The 15,661-nt window shown below is 40.4% G+C and overlaps 1 protein-coding gene across 1 annotated transcript in view; it reads right to left on the bottom strand.

Annotated features, from left to right (window-relative positions):
- MYH15 (myosin heavy chain 15) overlaps nt 1-11,338 on the bottom strand; it is a 146,786-nt gene extending 135,448 nt beyond the window's left edge. The window contains exons 1-7 of the mRNA XM_040265689.1: nt 11,321-11,338; nt 10,399-10,542; nt 8,627-8,783; nt 7,962-7,989; nt 6,345-6,438; nt 1,428-1,491; nt 1,242-1,337 (exon numbers count right to left, since the gene is read on the bottom strand). Of these exons, the coding sequence (XP_040121623.1) occupies nt 1,242-1,337; nt 1,428-1,491; nt 6,345-6,438; nt 7,962-7,989; nt 8,627-8,783; nt 10,399-10,542; nt 11,321-11,338 (601 nt within the window). The remainder of the gene's footprint in view (nt 1-1,241; nt 1,338-1,427; nt 1,492-6,344; nt 6,439-7,961; nt 7,990-8,626; nt 8,784-10,398; nt 10,543-11,320) is intronic.
- Between the last annotated feature and the right edge of the window lie 4,323 nt (nt 11,339-15,661).

The following is a 15,661-nucleotide window of genomic DNA, read 5'->3' as shown; positions in this document are numbered from 1 at the left end:
CTTACCCTATAAGTTACTTTTCTATTTCCATTCATGGCACTTCTTTTATCCTAGTCAAGTTACTGAATTTGGGAGTATTTTTGACTCATCATTCTCATTTTTGTGTTCAATCATTGCCAAGACTTTTCTACTCTTTCATGAGCCCACCCCCTTTACCCTCTATTCCCATAGTGTCTTAGATCAGTGGTCTCCAACCTTTTTAGCACCAGTGACCTACATCATGGAAGACATTTTTTCTACAGACTAGGTTGGGGGGTTGGTTTCAGTATGATTCAAGTGCATTACATTTATTGTGCATTTTATTTTTAAGCTAATGCTGCTGCTGATCTGACAGGAGATACGAGTCTGAGGCCTGGAGGTTGGGGACCCCTCCCTTAGACTGTTGTCTCATCGTCTTATCCTAGGACTGTTGCAATCACTTTCCTCAGTATTTCTGCCTCCAGAGCATCCTGCCTATCACACCAGCTTAACTGCCACTGCCATCAACAGATCATGACCTCCCATTACCCCATCCCCCTCCACAAAACACCACACCCCCCACACTTCCTCGCACGCATGCATACAACAACCCCTCAACTTCCTGAGTTTAGAAACCATCCAAATAAGACCTCTACTAGTCTTCTATGAAAACACTTTCCTATAGGTCACCTGCTCTTTCTGTTCCCTGATTTTGCCTTGACTTTTCCTGACATTGTGTACACTATTCCTGCTACCAGAAATGCCCTCCACTCATCACTCTGGTTAAACCCCATTCCCATTCTTCATATCACAATACAAATCCTCCCTTCTATATAGAACTCACATTGACCACTACACACCATAGTAATGTCTCCCACCTCTGGCCTCATCTCTGCTACCCACTTAAGTGATAAGTGATTTTAATCATTTAAGGCCTTAAATTATCTAATGCCTTTTAATACACACACACACACACACACATACATGTGTGCACATGTGTACACACATACACATTCATTTACCTCTGCTGGGAATCCTACCCACCTCCAAGAGTGTTTGAAAAAAGAAAAGTTTACTCTCTACCTATATAAAATTTACTCTCTACCTATATAAAATTATAGAACATTGGGTCTATATTTGGTTCAATTTCTTACATTTTAGGATAAATAAACTGAGGTCCCTCTAAACAGGCTAGCAGACATTAAGCAGTACTTTTCCAGGTCTGATAATCTGACAACTGTCTTGTTTTAGAATGACACTCAGCTCCAGAATAATATACTTACCACGAAGTTCTTTTTTTCCAAACAGAATTTGATAGAATATGTGGTAGTTCCTCTCTCCGGGCTGCTGGAAAATCACCCGGGATTTTTCAAGCAAGTCTGCATAATAAGGCATGAGTAAAGATTCAAATGCAGGTGTTCTTGCAAAACTTAGAAGAAAAGTGATCAGACAGTGCAGTGCCTACTTACAGATGTCGATATCTGCAGATGACAGCTTGCCTCTGGCACAAAAGTGCATCCTGATGAACTTGCCCTGAGTGAACACAGAACATAGTCTCCTATTTAACATGTCAAATAGCTGCAATGGTTTCATTATACACATCACTCCCAAAGTAACTACTTCCTCCAAAGTTAAAAAAAAAATATTCCACATGGGGAGTGATGGCACCAGTTAATGTCAAGAAGCAGCCAGAGTGTCATCAGGACTGGCAGTGGGCCCAGAGTCTAGCCTCAGATCTGCTTATCACTGGCTGTGTATTCTTTTGTTTTTTAATTTTTTTTTATTGAAGAGTAGCTGATTTACAATGTTGTGCTAGTTTCAGGTGTACAAAGAGATTCAGTTTTACATATATAAATGTATAATTTTCATATATATAAATGTATAATTGTTATTTATATAACATATAATTTCATATATAAACAATTTATTTATATATAATTTACATATATATACATATATACATATTTTTTTCAGATTTTTTTCCATTACAGGTCACTACAAGACATTGAGTATAATTCCCTGCACTGTACAATAGGTCCCCATTGGCTATCTATTTTATATATAATAGTGTGTACATGTTAATCCCAAACCTGTAATTTATCCCTCCCTTCTCCTTTTGGCTGTGCATTCTTATGTGCATTATAGAATCTCTCCAGGCCTCAGTGTTCTTATCTAAAAATGAAAAAAGTAATATCTGCTTGGTATATTCTTTCTTTTACCAGCAAACATTTGTTGAACATCTACTATGATCTAGAAAACCTGCTAGACACTGGAGATAGCACATTGGAAAAGTAGGTGTGCCCCAAATCTTCTAAATTCTAGGTGTAAGAAGCAAATGCAACAGCTCTGACTGAGGAATATTTGATGTGTTTTGAAATCAAAAGAAAAGCCAGATGTGAAGGAGTGCAGCAAGTAAGAGAAAGCAGAGAAGAAAGCAGAGTCTGAGAGTAGGCAGGCAGCAGGCACCATATTAGGTCAGCCATGTGGCCACAGGAAGGAGTGGGGTTTTACTTTGTGTGTGCTCAGAAGATATTGGGAGGTTTTAAGCAGAAGAGCGACATGATGGGACTTAAGTGTCAAAACATCACCTTGGCATGATTATATATGAGGCTCCCTTCCTTCCTTGTCAATGAAAAGACATAAGACAGTGTCTGATGGGACAGAAAGTCTGCCCAGAGGTTACAGAGTCCAGGTGCATTAAGACACAGTCAAGGAGGCAGTCCAGTGGGCTACGGCCCCCAGGATGAGGAAGTCAATGCAGAAGGGAAGGCAACCTGGAGGAGGTGAATCCAGGCAAGGAAAGAATCACAGCAGGATGCAGACTGGCAAGGGGAGAGCAGCCACATACATACAGGGTGAGTAAGCCATTAAGTTAAAAAATGCAGTCTAACAGGATCCATACACACAAACACACATTTGTACCTCTATACACACAAACGTGTACATAGGTGTCCCTGCATGTGTATGTGCATTACACACATATACATTTATGTACTGTCAACTGAAAAAAACTCACAACCTAAAAGTTGAGAATTATGTTTATTCAGTGGACTTACTGAGGACTTAAGCCCAGAAGACAGCCTCTCAGATATCTCTGAGGGACTGCTCCACAGAGGTAAGGGAGGTGCCTGGGTATACAGGAGTCTTTGCAACAAAAACCAGGTAATCAGAACATCAAAAGATGCTGCTAATCAAAGAAAACAGACCATCTCAAGTTAATGAGTTTAGTGCTTATCTATTTATGGGAAGATGCAAGAGTCTGGCTCATTGAAATTACTCCTTTGATATGCACCTTAACTATCTAGGGCCAGTATCCTGCTTGTCTCCAACTTCATGTATGGAGTATTAATCTAAAGAATTTAACCTGGATTTCTTGATTTTTTTACCCCCCCTTTCTTTCTTTCTCTTGTCTTTCCTTCCTTCTTTCCAGTTATCCATCTTTGTTTAATTCGCTTTGCTACTTCTTTCCTTCCATCCTTCCAAGGTTTTTCTTGTTCTTGGTCTTTTTCAATTGCTTTCTTTCCTTATTTATTTTTCTTTCCACTTGCTATTCTCTTCTTTCTTCCTTTTATTCTACTCTTTTCTTTATCGTCTTTTTCTCCTCCCTCTTTTCCATCCTTCCCTTTTCCCTCTCTTGGCCTTTTCTCCCCCCAGTTTTATTCTTTAGTATTTAAGCAGAAATTCTCACCACATTCTGACAAATCCCAAATCTATCCATTGTTTTCTGGACCAGTATTAGCACCTGCTACACAGCCAGATACCACAGGCAGAGGTAAGTGTGGTCAGGGCAGCTCTAAGGTTTTTGGAGGGAAAGCAGTCAAATAAGCAAGAGGCTATCATTTAATCATGCCTAGAGACTCAGCAGCAGCAGCAGCAGAGACTCAAAAGGAAGCCTTTTACAAATTTCCTTGTAAATTATATAATGGCTCCCTGACACTCATTCTTGGCATAAAATGGATTAGCGACCGTAATCCAAATCGTTTTATCTTGGGACTGTTAGTTATCAAAAAATACTTTAAAAAGTGTTTTTTTCCCCTGTCAAAAAAATCTCCAGTGAAATATATCCAGGGGCAGGGGGTTCATAGGCAAAAGTAGAAACAATAATTGTAGTAAGTAAATTCGGAAGTGCTTACCAAAATGACTTTTACAAGGAGTATGGGAAATTACAAAGAAGAAATTACTTTCAAATCTGTAAAATGTAGTAAAATGTAAAACATCATTAAAGTTTGCTGAGTGAGCTTTCCTACTGGGAGTGGTAAGGAATTTTAAAGTATTAACATATTTTCTTCCTGAAATTGGCCACCTAGTAGAAGCTTCTCAGGTACTCATCTTAATTGTATTAATGATGAAGCTAGCAAAATTTTTTGAGGAATCTAACAATATTGTGTACAGTCATCAAAAACCTTCTTTGATGTTCTAGAAAAAATTTTTTTCAGATCTGTGTGCTCAGGCATGAAGTTAACCATTTGCTAAAAATTAAAGATTCCAATATACTGCTCAATTCAGTTACTTACAAAACGAGAAGAGTTGTCATTTCTCAGGGTTTTGGCATTTCCAAATGCTTCTAAGACAGGATTCACTTGTTTGATTTGATCTTGTAGCGTTTCCTTGGATACAGGTAAGAAAAATACCACTGATGAAGTATTTGGCAGAATTCTGTAATGTGGGAAGCCCTCCATACCAAGGTCAAATCTCATTCTTGTTTTGATAATAAGTGGCCAAAAACCACTTCTGAATTTGGTGATAAAATATTACTTTGGAATGGGAACTTAGAAAAATAGATGGAGGAAAGACTGACAATATATGATGCCCCTAAGACTATAGGTTGGAGGTCATTTACTTGCCATGTTTATTTTTTGGTTGGCATTGGTATGAGTAGGAAAAGAAAACTGATATTTTACCAAAGTAAATAATAACAAATACCATAGACTATTTCCAAACTTCATTCCATATACTCCTCCTCATTGCTAATCTGCCGCTCTTCCCATTCAAACCTTACACCTAAAAATTTATTCTAAGATAATACAGCAGACTCTTGGCCTTATCAGTTATATTTTTGCTTGCTATTATTCCTAAGTAATCTAGAGGTTCATACGAAGAAGTGACTTGAAATGGTATTTATTAGTCTTAAGTTTAAATCCTATGTGCTCAGGCTGATGGGGCAAAGCAGGTCATCTACTTTGGGCAAGTCTTTTTTTTCCCTCATTGAGTGAGTCTTAATTACCACGTAGCACCTAAACTGCCACTGCCTAAACTTGCCACTGAGTCCCAAATACTCTTTGTATGAGGAGAATTTCACAGTACGTAGTATTTCAGAATCTATAGACTTATAAATACTATGTTCTTTCTATGTATTGTGGGTTTACTTTAAGTAATTGGGCTATATGAGCAAAATTTTTCATAAAAGTTTTTGTATTATGTATTGTGTTATGTATTATCACAAGGCTCAATGGTTAGACCAAACAAATGCACACCAAATAACCTAGAATGTACATAAAAATAAAGTATCACATAGTGGATAATAGAATTCAGTGATAACTAAAGAAATTAATCAAATTCAGGAATGTGGTAGCTGGAAAAGAAACTTTCTAAGGTTTGAAAATTGGACTAGATTGCTATTTTGACATACTTTTACTTTGGAAAAACAGCAGGAAACATCCAGTGTCAAAATGAAAAGCAAGATAGCAAATTCAGGCATAGAAAGACGAGAGGCTCCAACAGCTCAATAGCTCACTGATTTTGAGCACTGCTCAGCATTATCTAACTTTATTTTACAGACCAACTCTCATGTCTAGGTATCCTTAGATTATTACCATCAACCTGTTAACCCAGTAAGCTAAAGCAAACATTACCAAGTATAAAAACATTTAAATAGAAGGTAAAGTTTTTCAGAACCTAGAATGTGGTTAAAGTTGAGGGTACAATCCACTGAGTATTTGGAATTTGAACCAGAAGTTAGGGATAAAGGAAGCAGAGTTCTCTCAGTGCATATTTGAGGAAGTCTGACATCTCACAGTACTAAAGGGATTAAGAAATAGTAATACCAAAAGTGGCCATTCAGGGCATTGGTGACCATAGTTTGAGCAGAAGATGCTGTGGATCTTAAGTACCTAATTCTCGGAGACCAACCAAAAAAGATCAGGCCAATAAGGGCCCCTTGAAGCAATCTGAAGCAGATTACGTAATTTCATGGTTTTGGATGATTGGTTCAGAGCACTTGATGATTTTCCTGAGAGGAAAATATGGGGAAAAAAGACTTTTCATAATTTTTTAATTGTTCTGTGGCATTGTCCCCTCCTTTCTCCCCATAAGTGATCAGGGCAGAGCCTCCATCATTCGTGGATAGGGCCACCTCACCTTTTCTGCCAATATGCATAAATGCTTACCAGCTTTTCCTTGGATTCACCTGTGGTTGCTACAGTGGCAAAATACTGGATAATATGTTTGGTGTTCACTGTCTTTCCAGCACCAGATTCTCCTCTATGATCAGAAATTCAGTGACAGTTAACTGGTTCAGATTATAAATGCAATGAAAAACAAATAATTTTAACCACATTAACTAAGAGGGAGAGTTTTATGGAAATGTGGAACTTTAGAGGGAACTTGAAGGAGAGGCAGACATTTAATTGGTTGGGAGGGGACGGATATCTTAGGCTAGAAATGCAGCATTAGCAAAAAATCTGGAGTAGAGAAAGATCAAAGACTTTTTTGAAAATAAGAAGCCTGCCCTTCTTGGTCCCGTTAACCAAAAGGTTAAGGGTATCTTTGCTAATTAGATAGGTCTCCTCATTACCAACTGTTCAAGAGATTGTCACATATGAAGGCTATGACCACATGGCCAGGTCCAACCCTCTCCCTCAGAAGAGAACCAATCAGTCACTCCACCAGGAAGTTCAGCTTTACACTCCCCTTTTACCTTTGACAGTCAGCTAGCTTTGTAATATGGGGAGAACACTGTGGTGAATTTATAGCCTCATTGCCCAAAGCATCATAGGTTTAAGCTCTGCTTTTATCTGTCTGAAACTCTAAAAAATAAGTCTGTCCTCTCTGCAAAGGATTGAACTCTAACCTCTCTTCTGGCTCGAAGTTCCTGAGACCCTATTATTTTTCTGGGGATGACTAAAGCCAAGAGATACATGAGCTGGCATCATCATTGCTTAGGAAGAGCAAGAACTTGAGCATCTGCCTGCCTCTCGAGTCCTAGCCTCTGCCTCAGTCACTGTGCTGACAGTTCACCTGGCCAGCCAATGCTCCTCCCTGCAGATTAACATACAACATGTTCTCAGTGAAATCCTTTCCTTCCTTCCTCTTCACTCCCTTTTCTTGCCCCTCCGAGCACCATCTTCAATTCTCAGTACCTAATGTACTGGGCTTCCCAGGTGGCACAGTAGTAAAGAGTCCACCTGCCAATGCAGGAGACACAAGAGATGGGGTTTGATCCCTGGGTCGGAAAATCTCCTGGAGGGGGATATGGCAACCTGCTCCAGTATTCTTGCCTGGAAAATTCCATGGAAAGAGGAGCCTGGCAGGCCCCAGTCTATGGGGTCACAAAGAGAAGGACACAACTGACAGACTGAGCATGCAGGCATGAAACACCTTGGCCTGCTCTAGTCCGGCTGCTCACAATAGCATGTCATCTGTTCAGTGGTCATACCCACTGGACTTTCAGTCTTTCAGCCCAATGAGCCAACCAGAGAACTCTGAAAACGATCATTTGGATAGGGAGCTCTCTTCATCAGGAAGATGATTAAGACCAGCGTGTGCACGGCAGATTCTACAGGATCTTCTAAAATGGGAGGCAGCCTAGTGGGTACCATATTTGGCTAAGCACTGACTTACATGTTATGACAATTTCCTGAGTATCTTACTATCGCCTAGCCTGTGTCTGGTATCTGAAGAACAATTCAAAGGCAGTGAATTTATGTTTCATATCCAGTGAAATGTAGGTGTCTGTTTTGATGGAAAATCTCACTGCTGGCCAAAAAGTAAAAGCAAGCACTTACGTGAAGAGTATAGACTGATTCTCTCGACCTACAAAAGAAAGGAAAATGTCAGAACATTCTTCTGCTAGAATTTCTATGTATGGTATGAATTTATTCAAAATTTCCTTGGTTACAGTTTGAGAACAGGAGAAGGATTTGCTCAGTATACAGTTAGAAAAAAGATACTATTCAAATGGTACAAAGTAAAATAGATTTTTCTCTTGACCCTATGTAGGCCAGTCATAAGAACATACAAATTCCATCACCATTTCCTTGCTCCAAATATAAATGATAAATGACAAATGGTTGACATATCACTATTTTAAGGCTTTTATTAAGCCTGGTATAAAAATAACTACAGAATAACTTCTTTGTGCCAAACATTCTAGCAGGCGCTTTTTGTAATAAAAGCTGACAGCTACAGGGGGCTCACTCTGGGCCTGCCACTGGGCTGAGCACTTTCAAGGCATTATCTCTCTTAATTTGACATGTGAGCTAATCGTCCCCATAACCCTAGGAGGTAGGCCCTATTTTGCCCATGTTTCATCTGGAAGGAAACAGGGCTTCAAGTGATGAGGCAGCTGTAAAGGCCATGCTCTGTTCACAACGTCTACCTGCCTCTTAGCGACATGGACAAAAACTAGATCAGATATTTTTACCCTTCATTTTGTAGGGCAGACACTTACTGTGAAGCATATCCTGAAAGGCATTATTGGCCACAGCGAAGATGTGAGGGGGAGCGTCTGATCGCCTCCTGCCTTTATAGGCTGCCGCCACTGCTTTGTGATACACTGGAAGCTGCTTGTGAGGGTTGATGCTCACACAGGAGAGCCCTGAATATGTCTGACGGAAGATCAGAAAAGATTTCTGAAAATAGGTTAGGAAGACTTGCAGGTTTGTCAGCTCTTTCACTGTCGGGTAACATTTGCTTGAATATTTACTTACAAAGGAACTAAGAGGAAAAGGGCTTTTGGATTCTTACAGAGAAGGGACTTCGAACAGAAAGGGACAGAACCAGGTTAGAGTAACAGGGGACCTGGGATTACCTCTTCCCTGGGAGAGCTGTCAACCACGAACTTGTCTGACACACACACAGGCCCTTCAAAGACAAGGAGGATGCTGACAGCAGGACTGCTGATTTGAGGAACCCACTCTCAGACACTGAGGCCTGAAGGGAATCTGTGTCTCAGCAGGGTTAGGAACCTGATGCTTTAGGCCCTGAGGGGAATAGCTCATGTGGGTCACTCACAGTGGTGGTTGGATTGTGGCTCCCCAAAGGGTATGTCCACATCCTAATCACCAGAAAATTTGAACTTATTTGGAAAAAGGATCTTTGCAGGTATAATTGAGGCAAGATCTCAAGATGATATCTGGTTGGGCCTTAAATCCAACAGCTAAAGACCTCATAAGAGACACACAGAAGAGAAGGCAATGTGGAGATGGGGTCAGAGACTGGAGTGACGCAGCCACTTGCTACCTGAAACCGTACAGGTGAGGACTGTTTCTCCCCTTGAGGCTCTGGCAGGAGTGCGAGAGCCTCAGATCTGTTTATCTGATCTTGGACTCTGGCCTCTAGCATTAGGACAGAATAAATTTCCTTTGTTTTAAGCTACTCTGTTTGTGGTAATTTTGTTACAGCATCCCAGGGAAACAAAGACAGTCATGCAGCAAATCAGAGTGCCCAGGAGTAAGCCAGTCGCATGGCTAGGCTTCCACAGTAATGGGTCCCAAAAGCCTTTATCTTTGCCTAATCCACTCAATGTTGCTTTGGCTGGATGCGTCCTGAGTGAATTAAAGGAGCTGAGCAACCAATCCTCCCCAATTCAATGATGATGGGGGAAAAATTCATTCCATTTATTGAGCACTAACTAGATAATGGGCACTGAACTACATGCTTTACCTACATTCTTTGTTTTATCCTTTGAGCTACCATGAAGAGACAGGCTTTATTGTCCCACACTACTGATAAGGTCACTCCAAGAAGAAACGACTAGGGACTTCCCTGATGGTCTAGTGGCTACGACTCTGCACTCCCAATGCTGGGGGCCCAGGTTAGATTCTTGGTCAGGGAACTAGATCCCACATGTGGCAGCTAAAAGTTTGCATGCCGCAACTAATTGTTTACATGCTGCAACTGAGACCCAGCACAACCTAAATAAATAAATACTTTAAAAATAATAATAACTAGTAAGAGACCAAGTTGGCATTTAAAAGGCACTGGTCTATCACTCTCTAAGCCTTGGGCCTTTACTTTAGGATGAATATCTGTGGAAAGGGATATATATATACTAACAAAATAAAACTGGAAAAAAGTAAGGTCTCTCCCCAGTGGGCATTTTGCAAAGATTATCCTTATATGAGTATGCTTAAACTCAATATCTTTTTCCACCTAAGAGAGGGCTGGGACATCACCAATACGATGCCAGCATGCTGTCAGCAGAGAGGTGTATGCACGCACATAGATCATCCAGTGGTCATAGCGCCTCCTCAGGGCATGCAGCACAGACGCTTCGTTGAGGTGAGTCAGTGTTGCCATATCTTCAATCACTTCAAACTCTGGAGGATTCATCTGCTGAATTTCATCCTCCTTGACACTCAGATGCTGCACAGAGGAGAAAAATGTAAGATATATTCCCCTACTGCTTCTGTGCGCATTCATTTTTACCAGGCATTGGGAAGAATATTCAAAGAGTTAAGAAAAAGATGCCTCATTAGAGGATGGAGCCCAAGGAAGTTAAGCCAACCTGTTTCTTCCAAGAAACAGGTGTTCCTCCTACTCATGTTCTCTCTCCAAAGATAAAGTCTTTAAAGGGCTTTGGTTGAATCAAAATGTTCTAAATTGCATCACCCTTATTCTGTGGCTCCCCACTGACTGACTGCCCCTGAGATAACACACATTATATTGCACATGATCTAGCCCCTCCCTAGATGTCTCAGCATATCCTGAATGTTTAAAAGGAGGAATTTAGGGTAATGGATCAAGCAGACAGACTCATCCTTTCAGACTTACTTTAGACCTATTCTCTTCCTCAAGCCTTCCCCAACTTCCCCAGCTCATTATTTTTCCATCCTTAAGTCTTTTTACCATTTATACAACCTGTACTATCTTGATATTATTAACTCTTGTCTGTGTTTTAATAATTCGCTGTGTGTGCATGCTAAGTTGCTTCAGTCATGTCCAATTCTTTGCAACCCTATGAACTGTAACCTGCCAGTCTCTTCTGTCCATGGGATTCTCCAGGCAAGAATAATGGAGTGGGTTACAATTCCCTTCTCCAGGGGATCTTCCTGACCCAGGGATAGAACCCAGGTCTCTTATGTCTCCTGCACTGGCAGACAGATTCTTTACCACCAGCGATACATCAGTACTTCTTGAGTACCTTCAATGTCCTTAGCATTGTGATAAAGGTTTTGATAACTATAGAAGAAGAAACCATCAAGATCCCTTCTTCAGATGCTTTTCAGCTAGATTATAAGCATCTGAAGAAGGGATCTTGATGGTTTCTTCTTATCACAATGCTAAGGACATAGAAGGTACTCAGAAGTATTGATATCTTGATTAACATTGCATTGCAATGCATTGCAACTATCAAATTGTTGCTTAGAGTTACTCTGATAAGTTTCCTAATCCTATTTCCTGTAGCCCCTTTTCCTTGATTAATACATATTGGTATCAGCTAATTGCTCCATTTAATCCCAGTTGGTAATACTTCTTCTAAGGCTCCCACACTTCCCATATTTTTTTTTATCTCATTCCTATTAAGTCTTTTTTGGCACTGTTCAAATAATAACCCCTTTTCTTTTGAGTCCCTTTCAATTTCCATATTTCATGAACTCCTTCTCTCCTGTGGAACATAATCAGGTCTCTTACATAAAAAACCTCCCCTTAGCTCTGATTCTATTTTTCTCTCTTCTTTCAATGCCAACTTTAAGTATTACTCCCCACCCACTGGCTTTATTGCCTTTGTTAATGTTTCAAAGATGAGACGGTTGGATGGCACCATCAACTCAATGGACATGAGTTTGAGTAGACCGCAGGAGTTGGTGATGGACAGGGAGGCCTGGCATGCTGCAGTCCATGGGCTCACAAAGAGTTGGACACGACTGAGCAACTGAACTGAACTGAATGTTTCAAAGACCAAAGGTGACTGGAAGTATAGTTACTTCTAATATCAGGAGGAGGAAGCCCGGAGCCAGGGGGATGCAGAGTGGGGCTGGGGGAATGAGACTTCCATTATATGGTGAACCAAACCACCTACCTTTAGACTCCTCTTTCTACATTATTAATTTACTGTTTTCATGCTGATCTTCCCATGATTTCTTTCATAGTTGTAACCCCATTATATTCACAAATCACCTTAACTACTGTTTTAAAAGACAGCAGTTTTAAAAAATGTACTCCGAAGAACAAACTTCTCATCTGGAGGCCTAATAAAATTGAACCAGACACAATCAAGAAAGTGCAAAGACAACACACAGATTCGGAGATAATAATTGAATCCTTCTGTTTCCTTATTTAAGACATTCTAAATTTAACCTTGCCTACATGTGTATGTTCCTATTGATAAGGACCAAGTTCTCCCCTTAATTCCATTAATTACTTACATAAAATTTACCTAATTTGTGATTTTTTTAAGTGTACAGACACTGCAAGGAAGGCATATTAAGACACCATAATGGTAGTTTTTGAGTGGCCTCCAGAATTTTTCAGTTCAAATGATGATACTTTGAATCATAAATTGTCCAAATACAAAGATAAGGGTATGAAAAAGATAAACTTTCTTGATAATGATTGTAACTGTTTGTTATAGAATGTGGCCTGTTATGGAGTTGGAATGGGCAGAATTGGAAGGAGACTGGAGAATTACATATGGGCAGGAAATCACCTGTAAAATCCAAAAGGATACGTTTATTGAGTCAGAGCAGAAATAGGCTCAATTCTCCACCATGGAGCTGACAGGCACCTGAGGTCAATGATATTGACAAAGGTGCTGAGAATGGGCTGTCTGTTCAATGGGCTGTCTATTGCCTGTGGTTCTGAGTGCCTAAGTGACAGGGAGAAGGAGCTGGGGACTGTTACAGCCTCACTACACATTCTCTCGAAGATGCCTCACCATCTAACTTATGCCCCAACATTCTCTTTCAAAGGTCGTGGGTGACCTCCTGATTCTGAAGTTCAAGGCTTTCTACAAGCCCTAAATCTCTTTCTCTAGCATTTAACATTACTGACCCTCACCCATTTCTTGGCTCCTCTGACACTGTTCTATTCTTATTCAAATTATCCTACTCTTTCCTGATCCTACTAACATAGCTTGCTTCATATTTCCTAAGAAGGACAGTATTTACTCCAAGTAAATATTTCCTAAGGTTATTGCTTATTCCAAGAGGTACTTTTAAAAAGAGCTTGAAAGATGATGAAAAAAGTGGGAAAGCTGTGCATGCTAGCTAGCATCAATGAGATTTACCACTAGCAGTTGGTTTACTCTGATTCTTCAATGTTTACCATTAAATCTTTGAGAATAAGTGGAGGAGTTTCTTAAAGATGAATGAGTTTTCTAAAGTGGGTCAGTGGCGTCTTCTACCCCAGGTTTTTAACAAAACTTTATTATTGAACAGCTAACTTAGTAACCCCAGGGATGAAATAAAGATTTCTTTACCTTTCCATCTGTTGTCTCAACAAGTAGTCTGCCATCACCTCCACTCCCTTTAATCTCAGCCTCAATATAAGCATTCTTTGCATCATGAATCCAGCACTTTTTCTTCCCTACAGAGGAAAAAAATGGATTCCTAACTACAGTTCTTATAGGAAATGTACATTGGACAGTTTCATACTGACAGACATGGTCTCATTTCTGGGGTGTGCTTATTGACTTGGAGTCACCAACATAGGATATTGCAAAGTTAGATAAAATCATGAAAGCCCATCCTGAAGATAAACCCACCTAAGGACTGTATAGGAACAAGAAATATTTTAGCCAATGGAGACTGGAAACATTTTGCTACATGACAGTTAAGTGCCAACTATTGCCCACCCCTCCATCCCCAGCATTTACCTCCCACTAACAGCTCCAGGTGCTGGGCAATTGGCCTGGTGCTCTTACCCTTTCTAGCTCTTCTCCAAAAAACATCACTCAAGAAAAGTCTGGTTACAACTAAGTGAAAATTTAGGTTACTGTGCATGTCTGTCTGTCAGGGTTTCTTTAGAGCTTATTTCTTATTTTGGAATGAAAGCGTTAATAATAGACTATTATATGGTAGAATTGGAGGCGGGGGATGCTTGAGGAGACAGAATGAGTTATTTCTGTCATACATCTTAACTGATTCATATTTTCCCCATATATATATATTTTTTTCTCTCTCTCTGCCTCCTCTACTCCATGTCTCACACGTTAGCAAAGCAGCCCTACAAAGGGATTAACCAACAAGAGGCTCTGGGTGAAACAAGCCAGAATTCTTACGAGCAGCTGAGGCAGCTTCTCTTGGCCTCACTGAGATGCTTCTCAACTTCTCTTCCACCTGAGGCAGATAGCCAGGGAAGATGAATAAGAAACACACTTTGAAAAGAAAGTGAGTCTTTTTTAATGAATGGATTTTATTATTTATTTATTTTTTTGTTTTTATATTTTTAATTGGAGTAGAATTGCTTTACAATGTAGTGTTAGTTTTTGCCATACAACACCATGAATCAGTTATACGTATACATATATCCCCTCCCTCCCTACATCACACCCCTCTATGTCAACACAGAGCACTGAGCTCCTTGTGCTATACAGCACCTTCCCACTAGCTATCTTACACATGATAGTGTATGTATGTCAGTGAGTCTTATCAGAAGCTCAGGTAGACAGGGAGAGGTAGGAAGGAGAGCATTTGGCTGGAAGAAGGAAAATCCAAGTCCATGGTGGTGGGAGGCATAGAGAAGGCACCACTGCAGCCATGGCATTGGAGGGTAGTGTCAACTCCGTGTCAACTCCATTCCAACTCCCCAACACAGGAACCACAAAAGCTAGGAAGCCTCACTCCTGCAGGACAGGCAGCTTCACAGACGACCCCCCAGAGATAAACGGTAGGACTTGAGGATAGAGTGTGTGAGAAAGAGTTGAAACTGGGTAGCATGCACCCCTCTGCCATCACGTTTGTCTCTGAAAAGAAGCTCTGCTTACTACTTCCTTGCTGTCACAACCTCCACTGTACTCTCTTTCCATTTCCCTGATTACAACCAATTCATCCCTCAAACTGCTGGGCAAGAGAATTTCTGTGTTCCTCTCTGGTTGATTTTGCATTTGCTTCTACTTGCTTGCGTTTTAAATACTGCCTTTAATTGTATCTATCATTTGGATCTTCTTGCAAAAACTAATTTTGCTTTGTGTTGTGTTTATGGTTAGATGGCATCACTGACTCAATGGAGATGATTTTGGGTAAACTCTGGGAGTTGGTGATGGACAGGGGGCCTTGCATGTTGCAGTCCATGGGGTCGCAAAGAGTTGGACACGACTGAGCAACTGAACTGAACTATGTTTATGAAAACAGGCTTGTTTTTGAAAAGCACCATTTGCATATATTGTGTGCATTTAAGGGAAAGGTACTGTATTTTAAAATTCTCTTCTTTATTTGATAGACCCAGGTCTCAGTGCTCTCTCCCAATAAAACACCCTCCACCCCACCCCCTGTGTGTGTCTCACACACACACACACACACACACACACAATCTAGATCCATCT

The sequence above is a fragment of the Oryx dammah genome, unplaced genomic scaffold (assembly GCF_014754425.2).
Source record: "Oryx dammah isolate SB20612 unplaced genomic scaffold, SCBI_Odam_1.1 HiC_scaffold_2, whole genome shotgun sequence".
NCBI classification, from domain to species: domain Eukaryota; kingdom Metazoa; phylum Chordata; class Mammalia; order Artiodactyla; family Bovidae; genus Oryx; species Oryx dammah.
Note: the sequence above shows the minus strand (reverse complement) of the source record. Positions and strands in the feature narration are given on the sequence as shown.